This window comes from Loxodonta africana, chromosome 2, assembly GCF_030014295.1.
Source record: "Loxodonta africana isolate mLoxAfr1 chromosome 2, mLoxAfr1.hap2, whole genome shotgun sequence".
NCBI classification, from domain to species: Eukaryota; Metazoa; Chordata; class Mammalia; order Proboscidea; family Elephantidae; genus Loxodonta; species Loxodonta africana.
This window is the reverse complement of record NC_087343.1, coordinates 16972863-16996817: the sequence shown is the minus strand read 5'-3', so window position 1 is coordinate 16996817 and position 23955 is coordinate 16972863. Positions and strand designations below refer to the sequence as shown.

General features: G+C 39.3%; 1 protein-coding gene across 1 annotated transcript in view; it reads left to right on the top strand.

Annotated features, from left to right (window-relative positions):
- DNAH5 (dynein axonemal heavy chain 5) overlaps positions 1-23955 on the top strand; it is a 280971-nt gene that overhangs the window by 14214 nt on the left and 242802 nt on the right. Inside the window, exons 6-12 of the mRNA XM_064279684.1 lie at positions 143-280; positions 1179-1355; positions 3851-3964; positions 4585-4692; positions 13055-13177; positions 14045-14260; positions 17696-17803. Of these exons, the coding sequence (XP_064135754.1) occupies positions 143-280; positions 1179-1355; positions 3851-3964; positions 4585-4692; positions 13055-13177; positions 14045-14260; positions 17696-17803 (984 nt within the window). The remainder of the gene's footprint in view (positions 1-142; positions 281-1178; positions 1356-3850; positions 3965-4584; positions 4693-13054; positions 13178-14044; positions 14261-17695; positions 17804-23955) is intronic.

Sequence of the window (23955 nt, the reverse complement as noted above, 5' to 3'; positions counted from 1 at the left end):
ATTACGTATCTGGTACCATGCTTCCAGGGGTCTGTGCTGAGGGAGCTGGGGTATTCCCTCAAGATCCTTCTAGACCTAGGCATCAACCAAAAGTGTGTGAGCTTTTAGAGGCATCATCTTATTTAATTTTAATTTTAATCAGGTGAACCTTCAAAAGTGTGACGCATTTGAACTGAAAACCCTGCGGGAACCTATGGACTACTTGGCGATAGCTAATAATCCTGAGATTTTGGAAAAAATAGAGGGTTGTATGAAAGTATGGATCAAACAGACAGAACAGGTAATTTTCAGAAATCAAACGTTTGTTTTCAGATGTCATGTGATTGATCTAGCCGATGGAAGCAGCTGTATAATACGTCATTCTCATTTGCCTAGATATTTTTAAACAAGTTCCCCAGAAGGTGAGAGGTTCAATTTGCTGTTTATTTATAGTCATTAGTTAAGAAGAGATAATGAGAATTGTAAGGAATGGAAATAAATGGCTTTATATATTTATGTAATTAGAGGGCTGTGCTTTGCCAAGTTTTCATAAACTGTAATTTATATTGGAGAAGTATAAGGCATTTTCTAATTCAGCATATCCTCCAAAAGGGAGCTTGAAACTTAACCTTAAAAAATTTCTTTTTTATTAAAGTCCTAAATGAAGGTGGATATTACATCAAAAAGTAAGTACAATTAAAATGAACCAGCCTAGGGCATGGGGTTTTCCAAGGTTATATGGCTCCAAGGTTATCCGTAAGCAAGTGGCCAAGGAAACTTCCTGAAATTAAAACCAAACAACCAAATCCATTGCTTTTAAGTTGATTTCAACTCATAGCGACCCTATAGGCAGAGTAGAACTGCCCCATAGGGTTTCTAAGGCTATAATCTTTATGGAAACAGACTGCCATATATTTCTCCCAAGGAGCTGCTGGTGGTTTCGAACCATCAACCCCTTGGTTAGCAGCTGAGCGCTTAACATTTATTAAATGAGTAATTTCCAGTTGGAACAAGTCAACTAAATTTTTGTTGAAGTTTTAAAAATGGGTACATGTTAAATTAGTAAAAGGCTGCCATTCAAAGCATGTAAATGAGTAAAAAACATCATGACTCAGCATAATTTCTTTATTTTTGTTTGGAGAGTAGCTTTCCTATGTACAGCCCACTCAATGGCTCATGTTTTCTGTATGCATTTTCAGGTCCTTGCTGAAAACAATCAGCTACGAAAGGAAGCGGATGACCTCGGGCCCCGAGCAGAGCTGGAGCACTGGAAGAAAAGGCTGTCCAAATTTAACTACCTTTTGGACCAGTTGAAAAGGCCAGATGTGAAGGCGGCGCTGGCTGTGCTTGCTGCTGCCAGGTCGAAACTCCTGAAGGTTGTCAGCCGGGTCTTTGTGCTTTGTGAAGTGGGCATGTGAATTTTCTCTAGGTATTTTCACGTCATAGGGTAGTTAGGAACAGGAAAATGTTATCATACCTTTATAAAAAGCGTTGAAGATTGGATAACATTGCCCTTACATAACTTTGGATATTGTGGAAATAGCCTTTGAATTAAAGACATTTGTTGCTATAGATATATATATGTATACGTATACACACACACGCACATATATAAATCACAATGCCATCAAATGGATTCAGACTCATAGAGATCCTATAGGACCAAGTAGAACTGCTCCATATGGTTTCTAAGGAGCACCTGGTGGATTTGAACTGCTGACTTTTGGTTAGCAGCTGTAGCTCTTAACAACTACACCACCAGGGCTTCCAAATAAATAAATACATAAATAAATAAGTATATATGTATATAAATATACACACAGTAAAACCTGCAAAAGCCGAAACTTGTCAGAGAAGGAAAACTCAAATATTTTCCACTAAAACAAGCAAAAGAAAAAGAGATAAGACTCTACCTTGTCAAAGAAGGAGAACTTGCAAGACCTGGAAAAGCAAGGCAACCCCAGCAGGTTCCAGCTCTCGCAGGTTTCACTGCGTGTGTGTATATATAATGAATTCTGACCAGCTGTAAGTAGAAATAATGAAAACATATTCATTCTTTTTTTAAATCGTGCTGTATTAGTTCTTTATTGCTTTGTAATAAATTACCCTGAGACTTAGCAGCTTAAAACAACAAACACTTATTCATCTTTCAGTCTGTGGGTCAGGAATCTGGGCATAGCTTAGCTGAGCGCGCCGGCTTAAGGTCTCTCACGTGTTGCGTTTGGAGTGTTGGCTCATCTGAAAGGTCAGCTAGGGGAGGATCTGCTTCCAAGTTCACTCGTGCGGCTACGGGTAGGATTCATTTCCTTGCTGGCTGTTGGCCAGTGATCACCGTCAGATCCTTGCCACGTGGACCTTTACATAGGGCAGCTCACAACATGACGGTTGTAGTTGAGCGAGATAATCTGAGACAGCATCCAACACAGAGACCACAGTCTTTTTGCAGACAGATCACAGAACTAACATCCCATCACTTTTATTGTATGCAGTTTATTAAAAGCAAGTCACTAGGTTCAGCCCAGGATCAAGGGGAGGGGTGACACAAGAGCATAGACTCCAGGCGTTCATGATCGTTGACGACCATCTTAGAGGCTGCCTGCCACACTGTGTTGTTGTTAGGTGCCGTGGGGCCGGCTCTGACTCATAGTGACTCCTTGGACAACAGAATGAAACACTGTCTGGTCCCACACCATCCTCACAATTGTTATTATGCTTGAGCCCATTGTTGCAGCCACTGTGTCATTTCATCTCCTTGAGGGTCTTCCTCTTTTTTGCTGACTGTCTTCTTAACTCAGTATGGTGTACCTCTCCTGGTACTGATCCGCCGGATAGCATGTCCAAAGTATGCTTCTAAGGAGCAGCCTGGCTGTACTTCTTCCAAGACAGATTTGTTCTACCTTTTGGAAATCCATGGCATATTCAGTATTCTTTACCAACATCGTAACTAAACGTTAATTCTTCTTTGGTCTTCCTTATTCATTGTCCAGCTTTTGCACGCATACGAGGCAATTGAAGGCACCATGGCTTGGGTCAGGTAGGCCTTAGTCTTCAAGACGATGTCTTTGCTTTTCAGCATTTTAAAGAGGTCTTTTGCAGCTGATTTGCCCAGTGCAATGCGTCTTTTGATTTCTTGACTGCTGCTTCCGTGCCACACCATAAAGACTATTTATTAGCTATTTACGTGGATGTTTTGATCCATGCAAATAATTTAAATAATAATTATTTAGTAACTGTGCTTTAGATTTACCTTGTATCGGCTCAAAGAAGTATTAGAGGTAGGCTTTGCAATCCACCTCAGAAATATATTATCTGTAGAACTCCCATGAACTCAATTGAATGTGTTGGCTTGTGCTTAATAACTTCCTTTTACTTCTCCCACTTCTATGTATCTTTCCATTTTGATGTTCCTAGCTCACGGCACAGTCCTGGCATATGATTGGTAGTTAATAAATAATTGCCACATTAATGGATGAATCAAAGTATAAGGGTGTAAGGAAAGGGGTTCAGGTTAAATAGAGGGAGGGTAGGAATTTTGGGAGTGGGGTGCAAAATGGGTCCAGGAGCCAGCAAAGGGGAGAGGGTGTGGCTTTAAAGGGAGGTGCTGTGTCCTTTTGGTCTTTTGTTCTAGTCATTGAATTGATTTTATAAAAGAAGGCCTGGAAAAGACACCTTCAAAAATTTAGTCAAGCTTTTAAAATTGCTCTTCAGCATGGCAATATTCCTTGCCTCTCTGGATTCAGTTCTATGCAAAATTACATCAAACAAATGGAAAGTCTGACGCAAGGGACTGGTGGTGTCTTTTAGCAGGTGTTGTATCAGAAGTTCTTTCTTTAATAGTTGCGTTAAAATTGCTTTCCTGTATTCTGCTTAGACTTGGCGGGAGATGGATATTCGGATCACTGATGCAGCTAATGAAGCGAAGGACAATGTCAAATATTTGTACACACTGGAAAAATGTTGTGATCCCCTGTACAGCAGCGATCCTGTGAGTTCGGGACTTCTATTCCCTTGGCCTGCTGATGACACCTTTCGCACTAGATGAATTGAGTGTTGAGTGTTTGCTCATTGCTATTACAATCTGTTGGAAAGTTCTTTAGAAACCTCCTTTTAGTCTCAAGAAAATTATATGTGTGCATACGTGTGTGTGTGTGTGTGTGTGTGGAGAGAAGGAGATATTATTAGGTGTGATATTTAAAAAAAATTTATTGCACATTCTGTTTTCCACTAAATATTGCAATTGACATTGTTGACTGTATTTCAGAGAACCATGGGAATATTCCCTGGCTGGTGCTTTTTGATCTTTTAGCTTAGAAAGTGCTTGCTTTTATGTATTTACAAAACTAACTGTTAACACAGCTTTCTTGTCAGTAACAGCAAGTTACTGTTTCTTGTGTTGAAACAAAATTTGATGAACCATCTGTGATTAAAATAAAAAAAAATATCATTACACAGATTATATTCATATAAAGCATTAGATAATATTTTTAAGAATTTAATAACATCTCTTGGATACACTTTATTCTAATGGCAATGGATGATTAGTCTATTATAATTTTGCCTAATTTGATATTTTTTTTCCCTGAAAACTTTTGTGGTATCTTCCAGATATCCATGATTGATGCTATTCCTACACTTATAAATGCAATCAAAATGATCTATAGTATCTCTCATTATTATAACACTTCTGAGAAGATAACATCTCTGTTTGTAAAGGTAAGTGCCTGGCATAGGCTCCAAGGTCACTTATATTTCTTTGCCAATGGTCAGTTTTTTGATAATTAAAATTTACCACATTGACACAATCCAACGTGTATGCGTCTTGAAGTTTAACAAATGCTTAGTCTTATCAACAGAGACAGAACTAAATTTAGATGAGAGTCTGCTTATAGCAAATCATAAAGCATTTTATTTCCCAAAGTAAGGAGCCCTGGTGGCACAGTTGTGAAAGCGCTCAGCTGCTAACTGAAAAGTTGGTGGTTCGCACCGACCACCTGTTCCACAGGAGAAAGATAATGGCAATCTGCTTCTGTAAATATCACCGCCTATGGGGCCATTCTGCTCTGTTCTATAGGGTCACTATAAGTCGGAATTGACTCAAGAGCAATGAGTTTTTTGTTTTTAGTTATTGTGACAAGTATTTTGTTATTTATATAATAAAAATTCTTGTTGGATTTTGGTGGCATTGTGGTTAAGTACTACGGCTGTTTACTAAAAGGTTGGCAGTTCGAGTTCACCAGGTGCTCCTTGGAAACCCTATGGGGCAGTTCTGCCCTGTCCTATACAGTTGCTATGAGTTGGAATCAACTCAATGGCAATGGGTTTGGTTTGGTTTTTTATATTGTTTAGAACATTATTTATTCCTATTGGGTAAGTTTTAATTAAGAAAAATTATATTTAACTGGGTATTTCCTGTTTCATAGTTTATATGCCACTGTTCCAAATTCTTTTGGTGCCACAGTTATTTACTTGGTGGTAATCATAGTAATAAAAGCCACTTGCCATGTGCCACTAATGTATAAAGCAATTAAGATGTTTCTGCCAAAAAACATAACCATGCTTCAACCTTATGTTCTAACTCATAATGGTTTATGGTAAGCATTGTCACCATTCCCATTTTGAAGTCTCTAGGAAGTAAATGACTTTTTCATTACCAAGACAAAATTTTTAAATGCTGTCTTAAAATAGAGAAATTTTCAACTTGTCAGGAATTGTGCAATATAGAATACCAATGCAGTAGGAGGCATAATTCTGGAACATTCAGTTTTTTTGTCATTTATTTTGATTTAATATATACTTATTGAACTTTAGATGTAGGTTTACAGAAAAAACTAGTTTCTCATCAAAGAGTTAGTATACACATTGTTGTATGACATTGATTAACAACCCTATGACATGTCAATACTCTCCCTTCTCAACCCTGAGTTCCCTATTACCAGCTGTTCTGTTCTCTCCTGCTTTCTAGTCCCTGCCCCCAGGGCTGGTGTGCCCCTTTAGTCTTGTTTTGTTCCATGGGGCTGTTCAATCTTTGGTTGAAGGGTCAACCTCAGGAGTGGCCCCATCACTCAGCTGAAAGGGAGTCCAGGGGCCATACTCTCAGGGTTTCTCCAGTCTCTGTCAGGCCAGCAAGTCTGGTCTTTCTTTCTGAGTTAGAGTTTTGTTCTACATTTTTCTCCAGCTCTGCCTGGGGCCCTCTATTGTCATCCCTGTCAGAGCAGTCAGTGGTGGTAGCAGGGCACCAACTAGTGGTACTGGACTCAGTCTGGTGGAGGCCGTGGTAGATGTGGCCCATTAGTCCTTTGGACTAATCTTTCCCTTGTGTCTTTAGTTTTCTTCATTCTTCCTTGCTCCCAAAGGGGTGAGGCCAGTGGAGTATCCTAGACAGCTATTCACTGGCTTTTAAGACCCCAGACGCTACTCACCAAAGTAGAATGTAGAACATTTTCTTTATAAACTCTGTTATGCCGATTGAGGTAGATGTTCCCTGAGACCATGGTCCCCATAGCCATCAGCCCAGCAATTCTGTCCCTCAAGGAGTTTGGATGTGTCTTTGGAGCTACCATGGCCCTGTCTTGTACAGGCTGTGCTGGCTTCCCCAGCATTGTGCACTGTCTTACCCTTCACCAAAGTTACCACTTATCTATTGTCAATTAAGTGTTTTTCCATCTCACCCCATCCCTCCCTTGTAAGCATCAAATATTGTTTCTTTTTGTACATAAACCTTTTCATGAGTTTTTACAGTAGTGGTCTCATGCAATATTTGTCCTTTTGTGATTGACTTATTTCACTCAGCATAATGTCCTCCAGAATCATCCATGTTATGAGAGGCTTCACAGATCCATCGTTGTTCTTTATCGTTGAGTTTATTGCTGTCATTTTGTAGTGCTTTTTTTTTTTTTTTGTGGTGATAACATTTTCTTGGAAACCCTGGTGGCATAGTGGTTAAGTGCTACCGCTGCTAACCAAAAGGTCGGCCGTTCGAATCCGCCGGGTGCTCCTTGGAAACTCTACCGGGCAGTTCTACTCTGTCCTGTAGGGTTGCTATAAGTTGGAATCGACTTGGCGGCAGTGGGTTTGGTTTGACATTTTGTTTGTTCCTCTTACTCTCCTGTGCTGATTCGTTTTGTTTGTGGATTTCTTTTTCATTTCTTTTGTTTCTGTAGATTTGTTTTTATCGAGACTTTATGTTTTTCTTCTTTATTTTGATGAGTAGGTTTGTTAACTTTCTTTGTGGTTACCTTGAAATTTACCCTTGTCTTCCTAGGTAATACCCATTGCCATCGAGTCGATTTTGACTCATAGTGACCCTACAGGACAGAGTAGAACTGCCCCATAGAGTTTCCAAGGAACGCCTGGCGGATTTGAACTGCCAACCTTTTGATTAGCAGCTGTACCTCTTAACCACTACGCCACCAGGGTTTCCATTACTTGGTATCACCTTGCCTTCCTCTCCATTAGAAAGTTCTATACCTATACCATTTATTCCCTCTTTTATTGCTCTGACATGGTTGTCATTTACAGATTAACCTCCCTGGTTTCCTGTTGCAATTGTTTTGGTTTTGGATAGTCCTTGAGAGTTCATTTCTTAGATTGGTATCTGGCTGGTACGATCTTGTGCCCTAGATTCAGGCTGTGGTCTGATGTTGTTTGTTCTCAGACTGAAGGACTACCTTTAATAATTCTTGTAAGTTTGGTTTCATTTTTGCATATTGCCTTAATTTCTGTTTATCTGGAAATGTCCTAATTTCACCATCATATTTGAAGGAAAGTTTTGAGGCTATATTATTCTTGGTTGGCAATTTTTTTCTTTCAGGGTTCTTTATATGTCATCCCATTGCCTTCTTGCATGCATGGTTTCTGCCAAATAATCGGAACTTAGTCTAATTGTTTCTCCTCTGTATGTGCCTTTTTGTTTTTCTTGAGCTGTGTGCAGGATTTTTTTTTGTCTTTGGTTTTAGTGAGTATGATTATGATATGCCCTGGTGTTTTTCTTTTAGGGTCTATCCTATATGGGGTTCATTGAACGTCTTGGTTGGTCAGCTTTTCATCATTCATGATATTAGGGAAGTTTTCTGGTAGCTCTTCCTCAATGATCCTCTCTGTGTTTTCCATTTTCTGTCCCTGTTCTAGAACTCTGATCACTCGTAAATTTTTGCTTTTGATTGTATCCCACGTAATTCTCAGGGTTTCTTCATTTTTCTTTATTATTTTTTCTGATTTTTCCTCAAACAGAGTTGTATCCAAGTGTTTGTCTTCAATTTAGCTGATTCTGTCTTCCATGGCTTCAAACCTGCTCCTCAGCCCTTCTATGACACTGTCCATTTCAGAAATCTTGTTGTTTATCTTTTGTATTTCTAGTTGTTGTTTTTGTATGATTTCCAGTTATGAATTTATTTTGGCATTTTGTTCCTGTATTGTTCCATTTTTTGTCTGTATTTTCCATGAATTTGCCTGCCTTTTTCAAAAATTTGTCTATTTTTTCCTCATTTTTGTCTGCTTTTTGCTTCAACCCTTGGATTGCTCTGAATATTAGAGATTTCAATTCCCTGTCAGGTAGTTTTAGTGTCTTTTCTTCTAAAGGAAAGTCATGTGGTGTTTTATTTTGGATGCCTACTGGAGCCATCCTGTTTTGTTTTTTTAAATATGTTTAGATATTGTCTGCTGTCTTCAGGACATTCAGTAGTTATCTTCTTCGTTTCTTGATTGTAGACTTGTTTGTTTTGTCCTGCTTTTTTGTTTTATTTGGTTATGTCTGAGCAGGTGGGCTGTGCGTTCTTTGTTGTATGCTCATCTGTAGTAACAGTACTTTTCACCTCCTTGTCCAATGGGCAGGGCCAGTCACTCAGCTCTGGTGCAGCAGGGCAAGTCCAGATGAAGGGGAGGGTCTGGGATGGGTTGTTTATGGCGTGTACTAGGGTTGACAGGGCAGGCCAGGAATCAGTGCTGGGCAGGTTCCAGTAGTCCGTGCCTGTGCTGCTTGGGGATGTGATATTTAGTGCACAGTGCAGGTAGGCAAGAAAGAGGGGGGATGTTGTGATGTGTGGAGCTAATAGGGGCATGGGAAAGAGGAGAGAAAAGCAGGAGCCAAAAAAAAGCAGAAAAAGAAAGAGAGAGAGAGAAAAAAAGAGTGCTAAGGGAGCTTACCATTGGAGTGGAGAGATGAGAAACCGAGAAATGGAGAAAAGCAAAAAGGAAAAAGAAAGAAAAAAAAATAACTAGACAAAAATTTGGAAAAGAAAGGAAAGAAAAGCCCCCATGAGTCTAGGAGATCCACTGGTGGGGCTTCTGAGACCATGGAAGTGGCTCCCAGGCTGCACAGTATAGCCTGGTTAGAGAGGGTATAGATGTCACACAACACCATGTATTCAGGATACAGGAAAAGAAGATAAGTGTAGAGAGATGAGAACTGAGAAATGAAGACAGACAGAAAGGGAAAAAGAGAGAGAAAAGAAAAAAAAAAAGGAAAGAAAGGAGAAAAAAAGAAATGCTCCCAGAGATCCTACCTATGTGGCTGCACAGATTAGGGGAGTGGCTCCTAAACCATGCAGTGCAGCCGGGCTAGAAGGGGCTCCCAAGCTGCAAAAAGAAAAAGAAAACAAACAAAACAAAACAAAACAGAGCAAAGCAAAACAAGGAAAAAAAAGTCCCAGGGATCCCACCAGTGTGGTGTTGTGGGCTGGGGGAGTGGTTCCCCAGTCGAGTGTGGCTTCGCAGCCTTTCAAGAAAAAGCAAAGATGGCACATGGAGCCAGGTGTTCCAGAGAAAGGAGGGGGAGGTGGTAGGAGGCACGGAAGAAACCAAAAGAGACAGAAAGAAGCAATATCAGCTCAGTGGACCAGCCACTGTGGGCAGAGCATATCCAAGCAGCCTGAGGCCAAAGTACCTGCCTCCTGGCCAAGAGAATTGTGGCTGGTGGGAAGCAGAGGTGGCTGGGTGGGTGGGGGGGGGGTGGAGAGAAGAAAGAAGGAGGCTAGGAAAGCACTGGGTGCTCTGTCTCCTGCTGGAAACTCCATGAAGCTACTTTCCCATATTCATTGTCCGCTGATCTCTGACATGCGTGGGGCGAATCCAAGTGGCACAGACGCTGCACTTTTGGTCAGCCAAGCCACCACAGCCAGCCAGGAAGCTCGGAGGTGGAGCAGTGGGGAGAGAATGGGGGGTGGGAAATCATGTATCACAGGTTACCTGGTGCTTTGTATCCTGCTGGGAGTTCCACAAAGCTGCTTTCCTGTGCTCCCTATCTGCTGATCCCCGACTGGAGTCCAAGATAGTGGATCCATGCTGCGTTAGCTAATGGGGTTCTTCTGCACGTTTCTCTCCTCACTCTCCATCCTCTGTCAATTTCTTATTCCATTCGGTGCTTGGCTGAGTTCTTTATCTGTTCATTTGGCACTTCAGTTTCCAGGAATGACATTTGTCTGTGTTTTACTTAGTTTTTTGGGTCTTTACTCTGGAGGGACGGCATGGTACCTGTGTCTATGGAGCCATGTTGGCAGAACTGTATTTTAATTTTTGTTGAGAATATACACAGCAAAAACATTACACCAATTGAAGTTTTTACCCATAGAATTCAGTGACATTGATTACATCGTTTGAATTGTGCAGCCATTGTCACTCTCCTTTTCTGAGTTGTTCCTTTCCCATTAACATAAACTCACTGCCCCCTAAAGTTCCTAGCTAATCTTTAAAGTTGCTGTTGTCAGTTTGATCCCATATAGATAGATCTTAAAAAAGCATAATGCTCAAGGCCGACATTCTTTATAGTTAAGTTAAAGTACTGTTTTGTTTTAAGAAGACTTCAGGAAATATTTTTGGTTTAAGGTTTAAAGATAATCTTAAGGTGACGCATTGGGGGTTCATTCAGCCTCTGTGGCTCCAGAAAGTCTGAATTCCATGAGAATTTGAAATTCTGTTCTGCATTTCCCCCCTTTGGATCAGAATTCTTCTGTGTTGTTGTTGTTAGATGCCATCAAGTCAGTTCTGACTCATAGCAACCCTATGTACAACAGAATGAAACACTGCCTAGTACTACACCATCCTCATAATCAGTGTTATGCTTGAGCTGGTTGTTGCAGCCACTGTGTCAGTCCATCTCATTGAGGGTCTTCCTCTTTTTGCTGACCCTCTACTTTACCAAGCATGATATCCTTCTCCAGGGACTGATCCCTCCTGATAACATGTCCAAAGTATGTGAGATGTAACCTCGCCATTCTTGAGTCTAAGAAGCATTCTGATTGTACTTCTGCCAAGACAGATGTATTCTTTCTTTTTGCAGTCCATGGCATATTCAATATTCTTCGACAACACCACAGTTCAAAGGCATCAATTCTTCTTTGTTCTTCCTTATTCATTGTTCAGCTTTCACATGCATATGAGGTGACTGAAAACACCATGGCATGGGTCAGGTGCACCTTAGTCCACGAGTTGACATCTTTGCCTTTCAAGACTTTAGAGAGGTCTTTTGCAGCAGATTTGCCCAGTGCAATGTGTCTTTTGATTTCTTAACTACTGCTCCTGTGGGTCTTGATTGTGGATCCAAGTAAAATGAAATCCTTGACAACTTCAGTCTTTTTTCCATTTATCATGATGTTGCTTATTGGTCCAGTTGTGAGGATTTTTGTTTTCTTTATGTTAAGGTGTAATCCATACTGAAGGCTGTAGTCTTTGATCTTCATCAGTAAGTGCTTCAAGTCCTCTTTACTTTCAGCAAACAAGTGTTCTTTCTATCAAATCTTTGATTAAAATGGAATACTCAGTCTTGAGAACTGGTAGGGAAACTTTTTTTTTTTCTGCTCTAGTGTAGGTAGTTCAAGTAGAAAGGAGGGAAATCTTTTAGCTTTTATATAAACAATATATATATTTTATATATATTGTTTGCTTTTATATATTACAACTATATATTATATATGTCTTTTCCCAACATCTTCACGTTTTAAAACTGTTAGACTCACTGAGAAATTGTTCTCTGGGTAGATGAGATTCAAAATTCAATTTGTCTTATTATTCTAGGTTTCATGTATATTATTTGCAAGGTTTGTTTTTTAATGAAATTATGAAACCTCCATTATCTAATTTATAAAAACTTTTTGTTACAGAAATCTTGAAGCAGATACAAAAGGAGAGAGAATTGTTTACTGAATCTCCATATACACATCACCCAAACTCAACCATCAGCACGTGGCCAGTCTTGTTTTACCTGTGGCCCTAAGCCCTCTACTACAAATCCCAGATGTTATGGCATTTCATGAAAAAAAATTAGATAGATTGATAGCTGCCATCGAGTCAACTCTGACTCATGGTAATCTTATGTACAACAGAATGAAACCTTGTCTAGTCCTGTGTCATCCTCATTGTGGCTGTTATGCCATTCTATCTCACCAAGGATCTCCCTTGCCCTTGCTGGCCCTCTACTTCTCCAAACACAATGTCCTTCAGGAATTGATCTCTCCTGATGTAATTATATGTCCAAAGCAAATGAGTCAGACAGCATTCTGTTGTGATCCATGAGGTTTTCATTGACTAATTTTCGGAAGCAGGTTGTCAGGCCCTTTTCCTAGGCTGTCTTTTTCCATAGTCTGGAAGCACCATCCACTGAAATCTGTCCACCATGGGGACACTGCTGGTATTTGAAATACTGGTGGCATAGCTCCTAGCATACAGAAACATGCAAGCCACCACAGTATGACAAATTAACAGATGGGTGGTGGATTGTACATTACGTAGTACTTCTGAACTGAGTTAGAGGCTAGAGCAGGCTATCTAAGGAAGCTGGGGAAACTCATATCAGCTTTTAGGCTAGGGAAGTGAATCCTTTCTTAGTTGGTTAAGGCATTCATCCTGCATAAATGTGGGGGCCTGAATTGTTAATTTTCCATGGAGCTTTCAACTTGGTGGCTTCACAAATGGTTTTGACAGTATCATAGGGTTAATGCTTGATTATAGTTGTGATGGAAAAATAGACCCAAAGCTCAGGCTCACAGATTGTGGACTCTGGGAGGTAGAAGAGTTAAGGATTCTCTACTTAATTTATAGTTTTTTCCTCTTTATGTACTTACCATCATTTTATCGAAAATTCCAGGTGACAAATCAGATGATATCTGCGTGTAAAGCCTATATTAGCAACAATGGAACTGCTTCCATCTGGAACCAGCCGCAGGATGTTGTTGTGGAAAAAATATTATCTACAATTAAACTTAAGCAGGTAATAGTCAGCTTAGTAATGCATTTAAATAACATTTTATTACCATTTTATGTTATTTTTATAGGTGCCATCTTAAATCATTTAGCAATTATCATTTAGTTGGTTGCTAAAAAGGACAGCAATTTGTTACTGCTAAGAAAATTGAGTGTTAATAAATATTTCCAGAATATTTTAGCACTTACTGTACCCTCGGTGAGAGCCTGCTGTGGTATGGGCCCATGCTGAGTGCTAAGATACAAAGATGAGTAAGAGGCGGTTATTTTTCTTAAGCATCTTATAGACAAATGGGAGGTAGACATAAACAGATCAGCGACTACACTGTTGTTAGCCGCCCTCAAGGTGCTCCTGACTCAGGGTGACCCCATGCACGAAGGGACTCGACTGTGTGCTCCGTAGCGTTTTCATTGGCGATTTTTTGGAAGCAGATTACCTGGTGTTTCTTCCTAATCTGGCTTATTCTGGAAGCTCTCCTGAAACCTGGTCAGCATCATAGCAGCAGACAAGCCTTCACGGACAGATGGGGGGTGGCTGTGCTTAGGTTCATGGGCCGGGAATTGAACCTGGGTCTCCTGCATGGAGGGTGAGAATTCCACCACTGAGCCACCACTGCCCACACGCACGAGAGAGCCAGGCTGTTGTTAATCTGGTGGGAACAAGGTGGGCAAGGCTGCACCTTTGAGTAATGAGGGCTTTGCTAGGTTGGAAGGTGAGGAAAGATGATGTTCCAGGCTGGTGGACGAGCTCCTGAAAGGTGTCGAACTGGATGGGCTTCCAAATCCATCCAAATTGTGCCGTTGCCTGCACTTAAAAAATGAGGTTAATGTCTTTGTTATGTCCTTTTCCTTATATTTTGCATCTGATTTTAAGGAATACCAGCACTGCTTTCACAAGACAAAGCAAAAGCTCAAACAAATTCCAAATGAAAAACAATTTGAATTTAGTGAGATGTACATTTTTGGAAAATTCGAAACTTTCCATCGACGCCTTGCCAAGATATTAGACATCTTTACAACCTTCAAGACGTATTCGGTCCTACGGGATTCTAAAATCGAAGGGCTGGAAAACCTGATAGCTATGTTCCAGGTATTGTACCTGAAAATCAATTTTAATACCGTCGTTCATAATTAGACTGTAATGCTGTATTTGGGATGATTAAAACAAACTCAGTCAGTAATATAAACCGTAATCTCATGGCCCTAACAATGAAGGAATTAGATTTATTTGAGAATTTTGTAATGGTGTTAATACGTTCTTTTCAGCTGTGTCACTGTGAGAGTGGCTTCCCAATAGTTTAAAATTAATCACCTTCAGGAAAAAGCATTTTCATTATTTGTGCATGAAAATTGTTTAAATATAACTTACTTTTTCATTTATTTATACAAGAAATATTTAATAAAGGGTTATGATGTGTCAGGCATTAGTTGACCCCACGTTCTGAGCAACATCTGATTATCTTTGCATTTAAGCATTTTATTTTAACGTATAAAAAAATACCAGGTGGAATTTTAGCTCTAAAATTCCTAATTATTTTGGTTACCAGCTACTTTAAATGTAAGGGTATCTGTGTGACCAATCTTAGTTTTTAAACAGGGGACAGTGATGTAATAACATTTGAAGATTTTTTAAAAGCAGTTAACACCCAAAATGTGTTTTTAATTCTTAATGTGGATATAGTCAGACCTTAAAGCTTTTGGATACTTTATTTTGAAAAGGCTTATATTATTTACAGGCATACATTAATTTTTGTACTCAAACAGTTTATGCCAATGTAAAGAACCATTCTCATTTTCTGAGTAGACACCCCTTTTGGGACAAAAACAGAAGAGATATTCTTTCTATCACAGGAAACATTTCAGGTATGCTATGTGCAATCTAGAAGGTGGATAATCTCTACTTTGAAAATGGCAGTTCTTTGAAGACGGAAGGGGATTTGTCCTTTCTTTTTCAGTTTGGAATCTCAGATTCCCTGTGCTTATTTTATGTCAGCTAATTATTTACTTACTATTTTTAAGAAAAAATAATTTTGGAGCATATACGAAAGTTTATTTTTGAGTGAGGCTGAACTGTATGCATAAATGTAGATAAAGACTGTTCTAACCTGGGAAATATACTAAGAAAAGAAATTGCTTTGAACATATCTAAAGAGAGATACTAGCTAAAATAGATGTACCAGTCGGTAGTGCTGTAGATGGTGTATCAAAGCACAAAGTGAGATTTTTTGTGTAGTAGTGCCATTGTTACAGGCTTAAGATGGCAACCATGTCAATGATATTCACGCCCCTGGAAATGCTATTCACACTCCTGCCATGGCTGTCCAACCCCTGCACTCTGTGACCCCATCTGCCGCTCCAACCTCCTCTCCTGCTCCTCTTCCCCTCATTTGGTACTCTCCAGACACAGGGTAGGTCAGTGTCATCTACCTTAGGGCATGAAGAGATTTTTTTTGTCTGGAAAGTTTTGCTCCTGTCACATAGTTACCTCCTCCTTGACCACAAGATCTCCCTTTAAATAACCCTTTCAATGAAGTTCTACCTGACCTCTGTTTCACCCCAGTCACTCTCTGTCACATCACCACATTACACTGCCTGGAATTATCCTGTTCATTTATTTGTGACTTACTTATGTTCTGACCTCCTGCCCCTTAAGTATGTAAGGGACGTTTGTTCCATTCACTCCTGTATCTTCAGAGTTTTCTGGCACATAATAGGTGTGCAAAAATATCTGTCAAGTAAATGATTGGGTAGATTGAGTTTGATTATTTGGTTCAAAGGTCACAATTAATCATTTCATTTATGTAACTTAATACTATTAAGTGACCACTAAATTCAGGCATAGAGCATTTCCTAAGGTCCCCCAGCTTTTTAAAATTACTGTGTTAAAAGTATAACAATGTAGCTTTTCCACATAGTTTTTACAATCCATAGTGTTAAAAACCAAACCAAAACCCATTGCCATCAAGTTGATTCTGACTCACAGTGACCCTATAGGACAGGGTAGAACTGCCCCATAGGGTTTCCAAGGCCTTAATTTTTACGCGAGCTGATTGCCACATCTTTCTCCCAAGGAGCAGTTGGTGAATTTGAACCACCGAGCTTTCAGTTGGCAGCTGAGCGCTTAACCACTGCGCCACCAAGACTCCATTGGGTTATGTAATATACATACAGTCTCTAAGTAGAACTAATTTTGTAGTTATATAGCATGAAAGGGTAACCCTGGTGGTGTAGTGGTTAAGGGCTACGTCTGCTAGCCAAAAGGTTGGAAGTTTGAATCCACCAGGTACTCTTTGAACACTCTATGGGGCAGTTCTACTCTGTTTTATAGGGTCGATATGTGTTGGGACCAACTTGACATCAACTGGTTTGTTTTTGTTTTTTTGGTACAGCATGGAAGAATGAGTTGTTTTAACTAGTAAACTCAGTCAAGTATTTAGAAGTCCATATACTTTTTCCTATTGAGAGATTGAAATTGATATGTAAATGGAGTGACTTTGAAGAGGAGACTGTGGAAGGAGGCCCAATATTTTTCATGAAAGTTATATATGCCTCTGTCAACAGTGTGGGCACCTGAGTTTGAGGATGGCTTAGTACCTGGCTAAGAATGATCACAGAGCATTCTAGCTTATTATTCAGAGCAAACAAACCTTCCGAGTATAGCATTTTCAAGGAGACGAATTGCCTAATTTATCCTTTCATTGCTGCCGACTGCAGCTCTGCAGGGCAGGAGGAAGCAATTAATTCCAGGGATTTTTTTAGTGCTACATTGTGGTTTGCCATTTTATTTAAGACATTGGAGGCTTGGGAGAGAGTATTTCATTGGAAGCTATTATAATATCACCATTTTCCTCCTAAGTTGTCCATGTTCTGTTTAAGCCTTGTTCAGTTTCTGTGAAGATTTAAACTTTTTAATGAAAAAATATTTTAGCAAATGCTCTTCTGGGTTCCTTTCTATTCTTACTTTTCATATGTAATTAGCAATAAATTTGTAAAGAAAATGATAAATTAAAAACCACATCTGAAAAGTGGTTTTTAGATGTGAATTTTATAATTTTCTCCCAAAATACATAAAACCGTATTAAAAAAAAACACGTTCCAAATGATTTCTTTGAATGTAGTTGGGGGAGACATTATACTGCTTGTAATAAGTACTAAGCAATATGAATAACTAAAGGAATAGGGTTCCTTTTGATTTTTTTTTTTCTTTTACGGGAATGATTGTATAGGTTCTACATTTAAGGATTTTATTTAGCTAAGGCAAGAATATAGGAGGCCTGGTGGCACAGTGGTTGAAGTGCTGGCTGCTAACCAAAAAGTTGGTGATTTGAACCCACCAGCTGCTTCACTGGACAAAGATGCAGCAGTCTGCTTCCATAAAGATTTACAGCCTTGGAAACCCTGTGGGGCAGATCTACTCTGTCCTGTAGGGTTGCTATGAGTCAGAATTGACCCAATGGCAGAAAGTTTTTTTTTTTTTTAGGGCAAGAATATTGAAATATTGTCTTATTTCTTCTTTAATTTTCAGGGCATTGTTGTGACTATAAAGAAAAAAGAATATAATTTCTTAGACCAGCGGAAAATGGAATTTGACCAAGATTATGAAGAGTTTTGCAAGCAGACTAATGACCTTCACGTAGGTTGTATGATAAAATTCCTGTTAAGAGTTGCATGCTTGTTTTTTCCTTGGTGTATAATGCTGCAAATCATTAGGCATTCGGAACGGAGAGGTGTCTTCATCATAGAGGTGCCTGATAGCAGCCTCAGCCTGCGTTTGTGATTTCAGATTAATAATTGAGGTTTCTTTTTCATGGATTAAAAAGCCATAAATATAGCTTTCGATGATGATCTCTAATCACAATCTTGTGTGTGTCTTCCATCTTAGGTCTTGGAAAGTTAACTTTCATCTCCTGTTGAAATGTAATGTGATTAGAAAAAAAAAAAATTTTTTTTTTTTTATTAGAATGTAGAAATTTGGTTCCATTTGTTTGTTTTTTTTTTACAATAGTAATGACCAGAAGTAACTTAGGCAAATGGGGGACTGAATATGAGGTTCAGTGAAAGCGAGGGAAACCCTCAATGAGATGGTTTGGTACAACAGCCACAACAATGGGCAGAAACATACCAACGATAGTGAAGCTGATACAGGACTGGGCAGTATTTTGTTCTGTTGTACATAAGATTGTCATGAGTCGAGCTGACTTGATGGCAACAAGATGAGGTTGGTGGTATCTGCAGCTGGCCTTACAAACAGTGGTATCAAGTCCCTTCTTGGGATTGCAACCCCTTTCTCTCTCATTTCTACCCCTCTCACTGCAGACCAACCATCCTGAATTCCAGCTCACATATGGCCATCATCAGCTTCTGAGAACATTTCACAGGACCAATCACATGTATCTCCCACCCCTAGTTCCAAATTCCTGGGAAAAGAGTTGGGTGGGCCAGTTCTAGTAGCTTTTTTTTTTTTTTGCCTAGCCCTGGACCTACCAATGTGGAGGTCATGAGGTAAAAGTAAAGGGGTATGGGATCATCTGGGTGTGGGGCATATTTGTTATCAGAGAAGGAAAATCAGGGTAGGCTGGAGGGACAGCCCAATAGGTAGGTATCTACCATGGTTGACACACACAAAAAAAACACAGGCTTCTTTTAATTCCAGCATGTACCAAGCTGTGTACCTTTCAGATTATAAAAGTAAAATTGTCATTCTTTTACTACTTTTCCCAAATTTTTTTCTTCTCAATAAATGTGTACGTTTCAAAGGAAAAAGACTTCTAAGGTATCTTTGAAAGTGTGGGTTTATTGGTAGAAGGAATCATACCAAAAGTAGCTAATTGTTTATGTCAGGCACTGCTCTAAGCATCCTATCTATGTTAATTCGTTTAATAATCCCAATGTTTTTGTTAGGTGCTGTCGAGTACATTCTGACTCACAGCGACCCTGTGCACAACAGAACGAAATGCTGCCTGATCCTGCACCATCCTCACAATAGTTGTTATGTGTGAGCCCCTTGTGGCAGCCACTGTGTCAATTCATCTCGTTCAGGGTCTTCCTCTTTTTCCTGGACTCTCTACTTGACCAAGCATGATGTCATTCTGTAGGGACTGATCCCTCCTGATAACGTGTCCGAAGTATGTGAGATATAGTCTCAGCATCTTTGTTTCTAAGGAGCATTCTTGTTGTACTTCTCCCAAGACAGATTTGTTTGCTCTTTTGGCAGTCCTTGGTATATTCAGTATTCTTTGCCAACACCATATTTCAAAGGTGTCAGTTCTTCTTTGGTCTTCCTTATTCATTGCCCAGCTTTCGAATACGTTTGAGGGGATTGAAAACACCATGGCTTGGGTCAGGCGCACCTTAGTCTTCAAGGTAACGTCTTTGCTTTTCAACACTTTAAAGAGGTCTTTTGCAGCAGACTTGCCCAGTGCAATGCACCTTTTGATTTCTTGACCGCTGCTTCCATGGGTGTTGATTGTAGATCCAAGTAAAATGACATCCTTGACAACTTCAATCTTTTTTCCGTTTATCATGGTGTTGCTTATTGGTCCAGTTGTGAGGATTTTTGTTTCCTTCATTTTGAGGTGTATTCTATACTGAAGGCTGTAGCCTTTGATCTTCATTAGTAAGTGCTTCAAGTCTTCACTTTCAGCAAGCAAGATTGTGTCATCTGCATAATGCAGGTTGATGATGAGCCTTTCCCCCAGTCCTGATGACCTGTTCTTCATATAGTCCAGCTTCTCAGATAATTTGCTCAGCATACAGCTTGAATAGGTGTGGTGAAAGGATATAACCGTGATGCACATCTTTCTTGACATTAAACCATGCAGTATCACCTTGTTCTGTTCAAATGACTGACTCTTGATCTATGTAAAGGTTCCTCATGAGCACAGGTAAATGTTCTGGAATTCCCAATATTCACAATGTTATCCATAATTTGTTATGATCCACAGAGTGGAATGCCTTTGCATAGTCAATAAAACACAGGTAAATATCCTGCTGGTATTCTGTGCTTTTGGCCAGGATCCATGTACCACCAGCAGTGATATCCCTGGTTCCACGTCCTCTTCTGAACCTGCTGGCACTTCTGGCAGTTCCCTGTCGATATACTGCTGTAGCTGCTTTTGAATGATCCTCAGTGAAATTTTACTTACATGTGATATTAATGATATTATTAGATTACTTGAAGAGGAATAGTGTTGCATTCATGATCAAAAAGAACATTTCAAGATCTATCCTGAAATACAAAGCTATCATTGATAGGATGATATTCATACGCCTACAAGGAAGACCAGTTAATACGACTATTATTCAAATTTACGCACCAACCGCTGAGGCCAAAGATGAAGAAATTGAAAATTTTTACCAACTTCTGCAGTGTGAAGTTGATTGAACATGCAATCAAGATGCACTGACAATTACTCGTGATTGTAATTTGAAAGTTGGAAACAAAGAAGAAGGATGGGTAGTTGGAAAATATAAAAGTGATATAAACGATGCTGGAGATTGCATGATAGAATTTTGCAAGACCAACAACTTCATTGCAAATATGTTTTTTCAACAACACGATCTGTGACTATACATGTGGACCTCGCTAGATAGAATACACAGGAATCAAATCAACAATGTCTGTGGAAAGAGATGATGGAAAAACTCAGTATCATCAGTCAGAACAAGGCCGGGGCTAACTGTGGAACGCACCATCAGATGCTCATATGTAAGTTTAAGCCGAAACTGAAGAAAAGTAGAAGAAATCCACAAGAGCCAAAATATGACCTTGAGTATATCCCACCTGAATTTAGAGGCCATCTCAAGAATAGATTTGACGCATTGAACACTAATGACTGAAGACCAGATGAGTTGTGAAATAACGTCAAGAATATCATACATGAAGAAAGCAAGAGGTCATTAAAAAGACGGTAAAGAAAAGACCTAACTGAACGTCAGAAGAGACTCAAACTTGCCCTTGAACATCGAGTAGCTAAAGCAAAAGGAAAAAATGATGAAGTAAAAGAGCTGAACAGAAGATTTCAAAGGGCAGCTCAAGAAGAAAAAGTAAAGGATTATAATGACACGTGCAAAGACCTGGAGACAGAAAACCAAAGGGAAGAACACACTCAGCATTTCTCAAGCTGAAAGCACTGAAGAAATAATTCAAGCCCGGAGTTGCAATATTGAAGGATTCTACGGGGAAAATGTTAAATTACACAGGAAGCATCGAAAGCATATGGAAGGAATACACAGAGTCGCTATACCAAAAAGAAGTGAACATTCAACCATTTCAGGAGGTAGCACATGAACAGGAACTGATGGTATTGAAGGAAGAAGTTCAATCTGCACTGAAGACATGATGAAAAACAAGGCTCCAGGAATTGACAGAATAGCAATTGAGATGTTTCAACAAACCAATGCAGCCCTGAAAGTGCTCACTTTTCTATGCCAAGAAATTTGGAAGACAGCTACCTGGCTGACCAACTGGAAGAGATCCATGTTTATGCCTATTCCCAAGAAAAGTGATCCCACCGAATGTGGAAATTATGGAACAATATCATTAATAATCACAATAATCCTATTAAAAAACCTAAAACCAAACCAGTTGCTGTTGAGTTGCCTTTGACTCACAGTGACACTAGAGGACAGAGTAGAACTGCCATGTAGAGTTTCTGAGAATTGGCTGGTGGGTTCAAACTGCTGACCTTTTGGTTAGCAGCCGTAAGTCCTTACCACTGTGCGACCAGGGCTCCAAGCCTATGAAGTGGATCCTATTATACTCACATTTTGCAGATGAGGAAACTGAGGCTCAGTGAGTTTAAGTGACTTATCCAAAGTCACCCAGCTAACAAGTGGTAGAGTTGGGATTAGTGCCAATCTGTCTCTAGAATTCAAGTTTTTAGTTATAAAATGACACATTTAATAATTTAATGATATATACTTCTATCAGTTGATCCCCAAAAGTTGATAGGAGTATATAATGCTTATATAATATAATGTCTATAACAGTAATCTCTTTTGGGGGCTGGTTCAAACATAATGACAGTAGATCTTTATCTGTTTTTGTTGGATATTAATAGTTACTTAGATTTATCTGTAGGGTTGCTATGAATTGGAATCCACTTGATGGCAATGGGTTTTTAGATTTATCAACATGAACATGTTTACCAGTTTCTTTGCTTACTATTGCATCTTGCATTCCTCTCTCTTTTTTGGGTTCATTTTCTTTCTTAAGTGTATCCTTCAGTGGTTATTTCAGCAATGTTTTATGAATGACAAACTTGTCTAGTCTTTATTTGCATAAATATGCCTTAATTTTGTCTTCACTCTTAAATGTTAGTCTGGCTGTATATATGATTTTAGCTTGGAAGTTATTTTCCTTCAGTACTTAAAAAATTTTGTTCATTGACTTTTGGCATCTATTGTTGTCAATGTGATATTTGTTATCTAATAGTTAATTCTTTATAATCTGTTTTTTCCCCTTTCTGATTGCTTTTAACATTATTTTTTTCTCCTTATCTCTGGTATTCTTTATGTGAATTTCAGGTGTGGATTTGTTTTCTTTTTTTAATTTCCCTTTTCCAGATTTTGATGTGATTCCTAAACATGAGGATGCAAGTCTTTTTCTGATAATGGAACGTTCTCAGCCATTGTTATTTGAAATATTTTACGTTCTTTCAGAACTCCCAGCAGATATATGTAGACTTTACTATCTTCGGTGTCTGTTTACCTCTTTTTTGTATTTTACCATTTTTTTCTTGTTTCCTTGTTTCTTTGCTGCATTCTGTGTGATTTTTCTTAGGTCTCTCTTGCAGTTCATTAATTTTATTTTTAGGTCTAACTAATCTGCATCCACTGTATCTTGAATTATGAATTTTTTGCTTTACATGTAGAAGTTCTGTTTAAAAAAAATCACTTATACTGTGGCGTTCTTTTTATGCTTTCTGTTTTCAATTTATTCTTTAATAAGTTTAAACCCACTTATTTTATAGTCTTTTTCAGACTCTTCTATCATCTCCAGTACTTGGGGTACTAATTCTGTTTATGGCATCTGCTGCCTCTTCCTCAAGGTTCATTTGCTCGTGTGGTTTGCAAGTATTTTTTGAGCTTATCTTCTTCAAGGGTTATTATTATTATTATTATTTTTTGTGGGAGTCTTGCGGCCCTGGGTTGTGAATGTGTCCTGCAGAGTGGTTTTGCAGAGGCTTCTCCTGGGGAGCTCAAGATTTTAGCACCCGTACCAGCTTTTATGTTAACTTCTTGGTTTAGACCCTTTTACCTCATGTGTAGTATAAACTCGGACCCCTTATCTAGATGTGGTGCTGGCACAGATTTCAATTGCTCTAAGACAGGAGTTAGCAAACTAGACCCAAAGACCTAATCCAGCCCTCATGTGCAAACCCAACCCTGCCCTTTTGTTTATGTGTTGTCTATGTCTGCTTTTGTATTACAATGGCAGAGTTGAGTAGTTGTGAAAGACACCTATGTCTTGAAAAGCCAAAAATATTTATTATCCGCCCCTTTACAGAAAAATGTGTATGGAGACCTTGCTCTAGGGTGGTCCCTTTTTCTCACTCATGGCTCTGGGAGGGGGCAAGTCTCCTTGCAGCTTTCTCCAGCTATGGGCAGAGTCCTTTAATCCCCTTTCCATGGGTTGGGCAGCACTTCTGGCTTTCTGTAGGGAGGGCTTCCTGCCCTGAGGTCAGGACCTCACAACTCCTCACCCACATTGGTGATAAAGCCCCAGTGCCTACCCCCATGGCCTGAATCTTCCTGATACCCACAAAGCCTGTCATGGTGCCA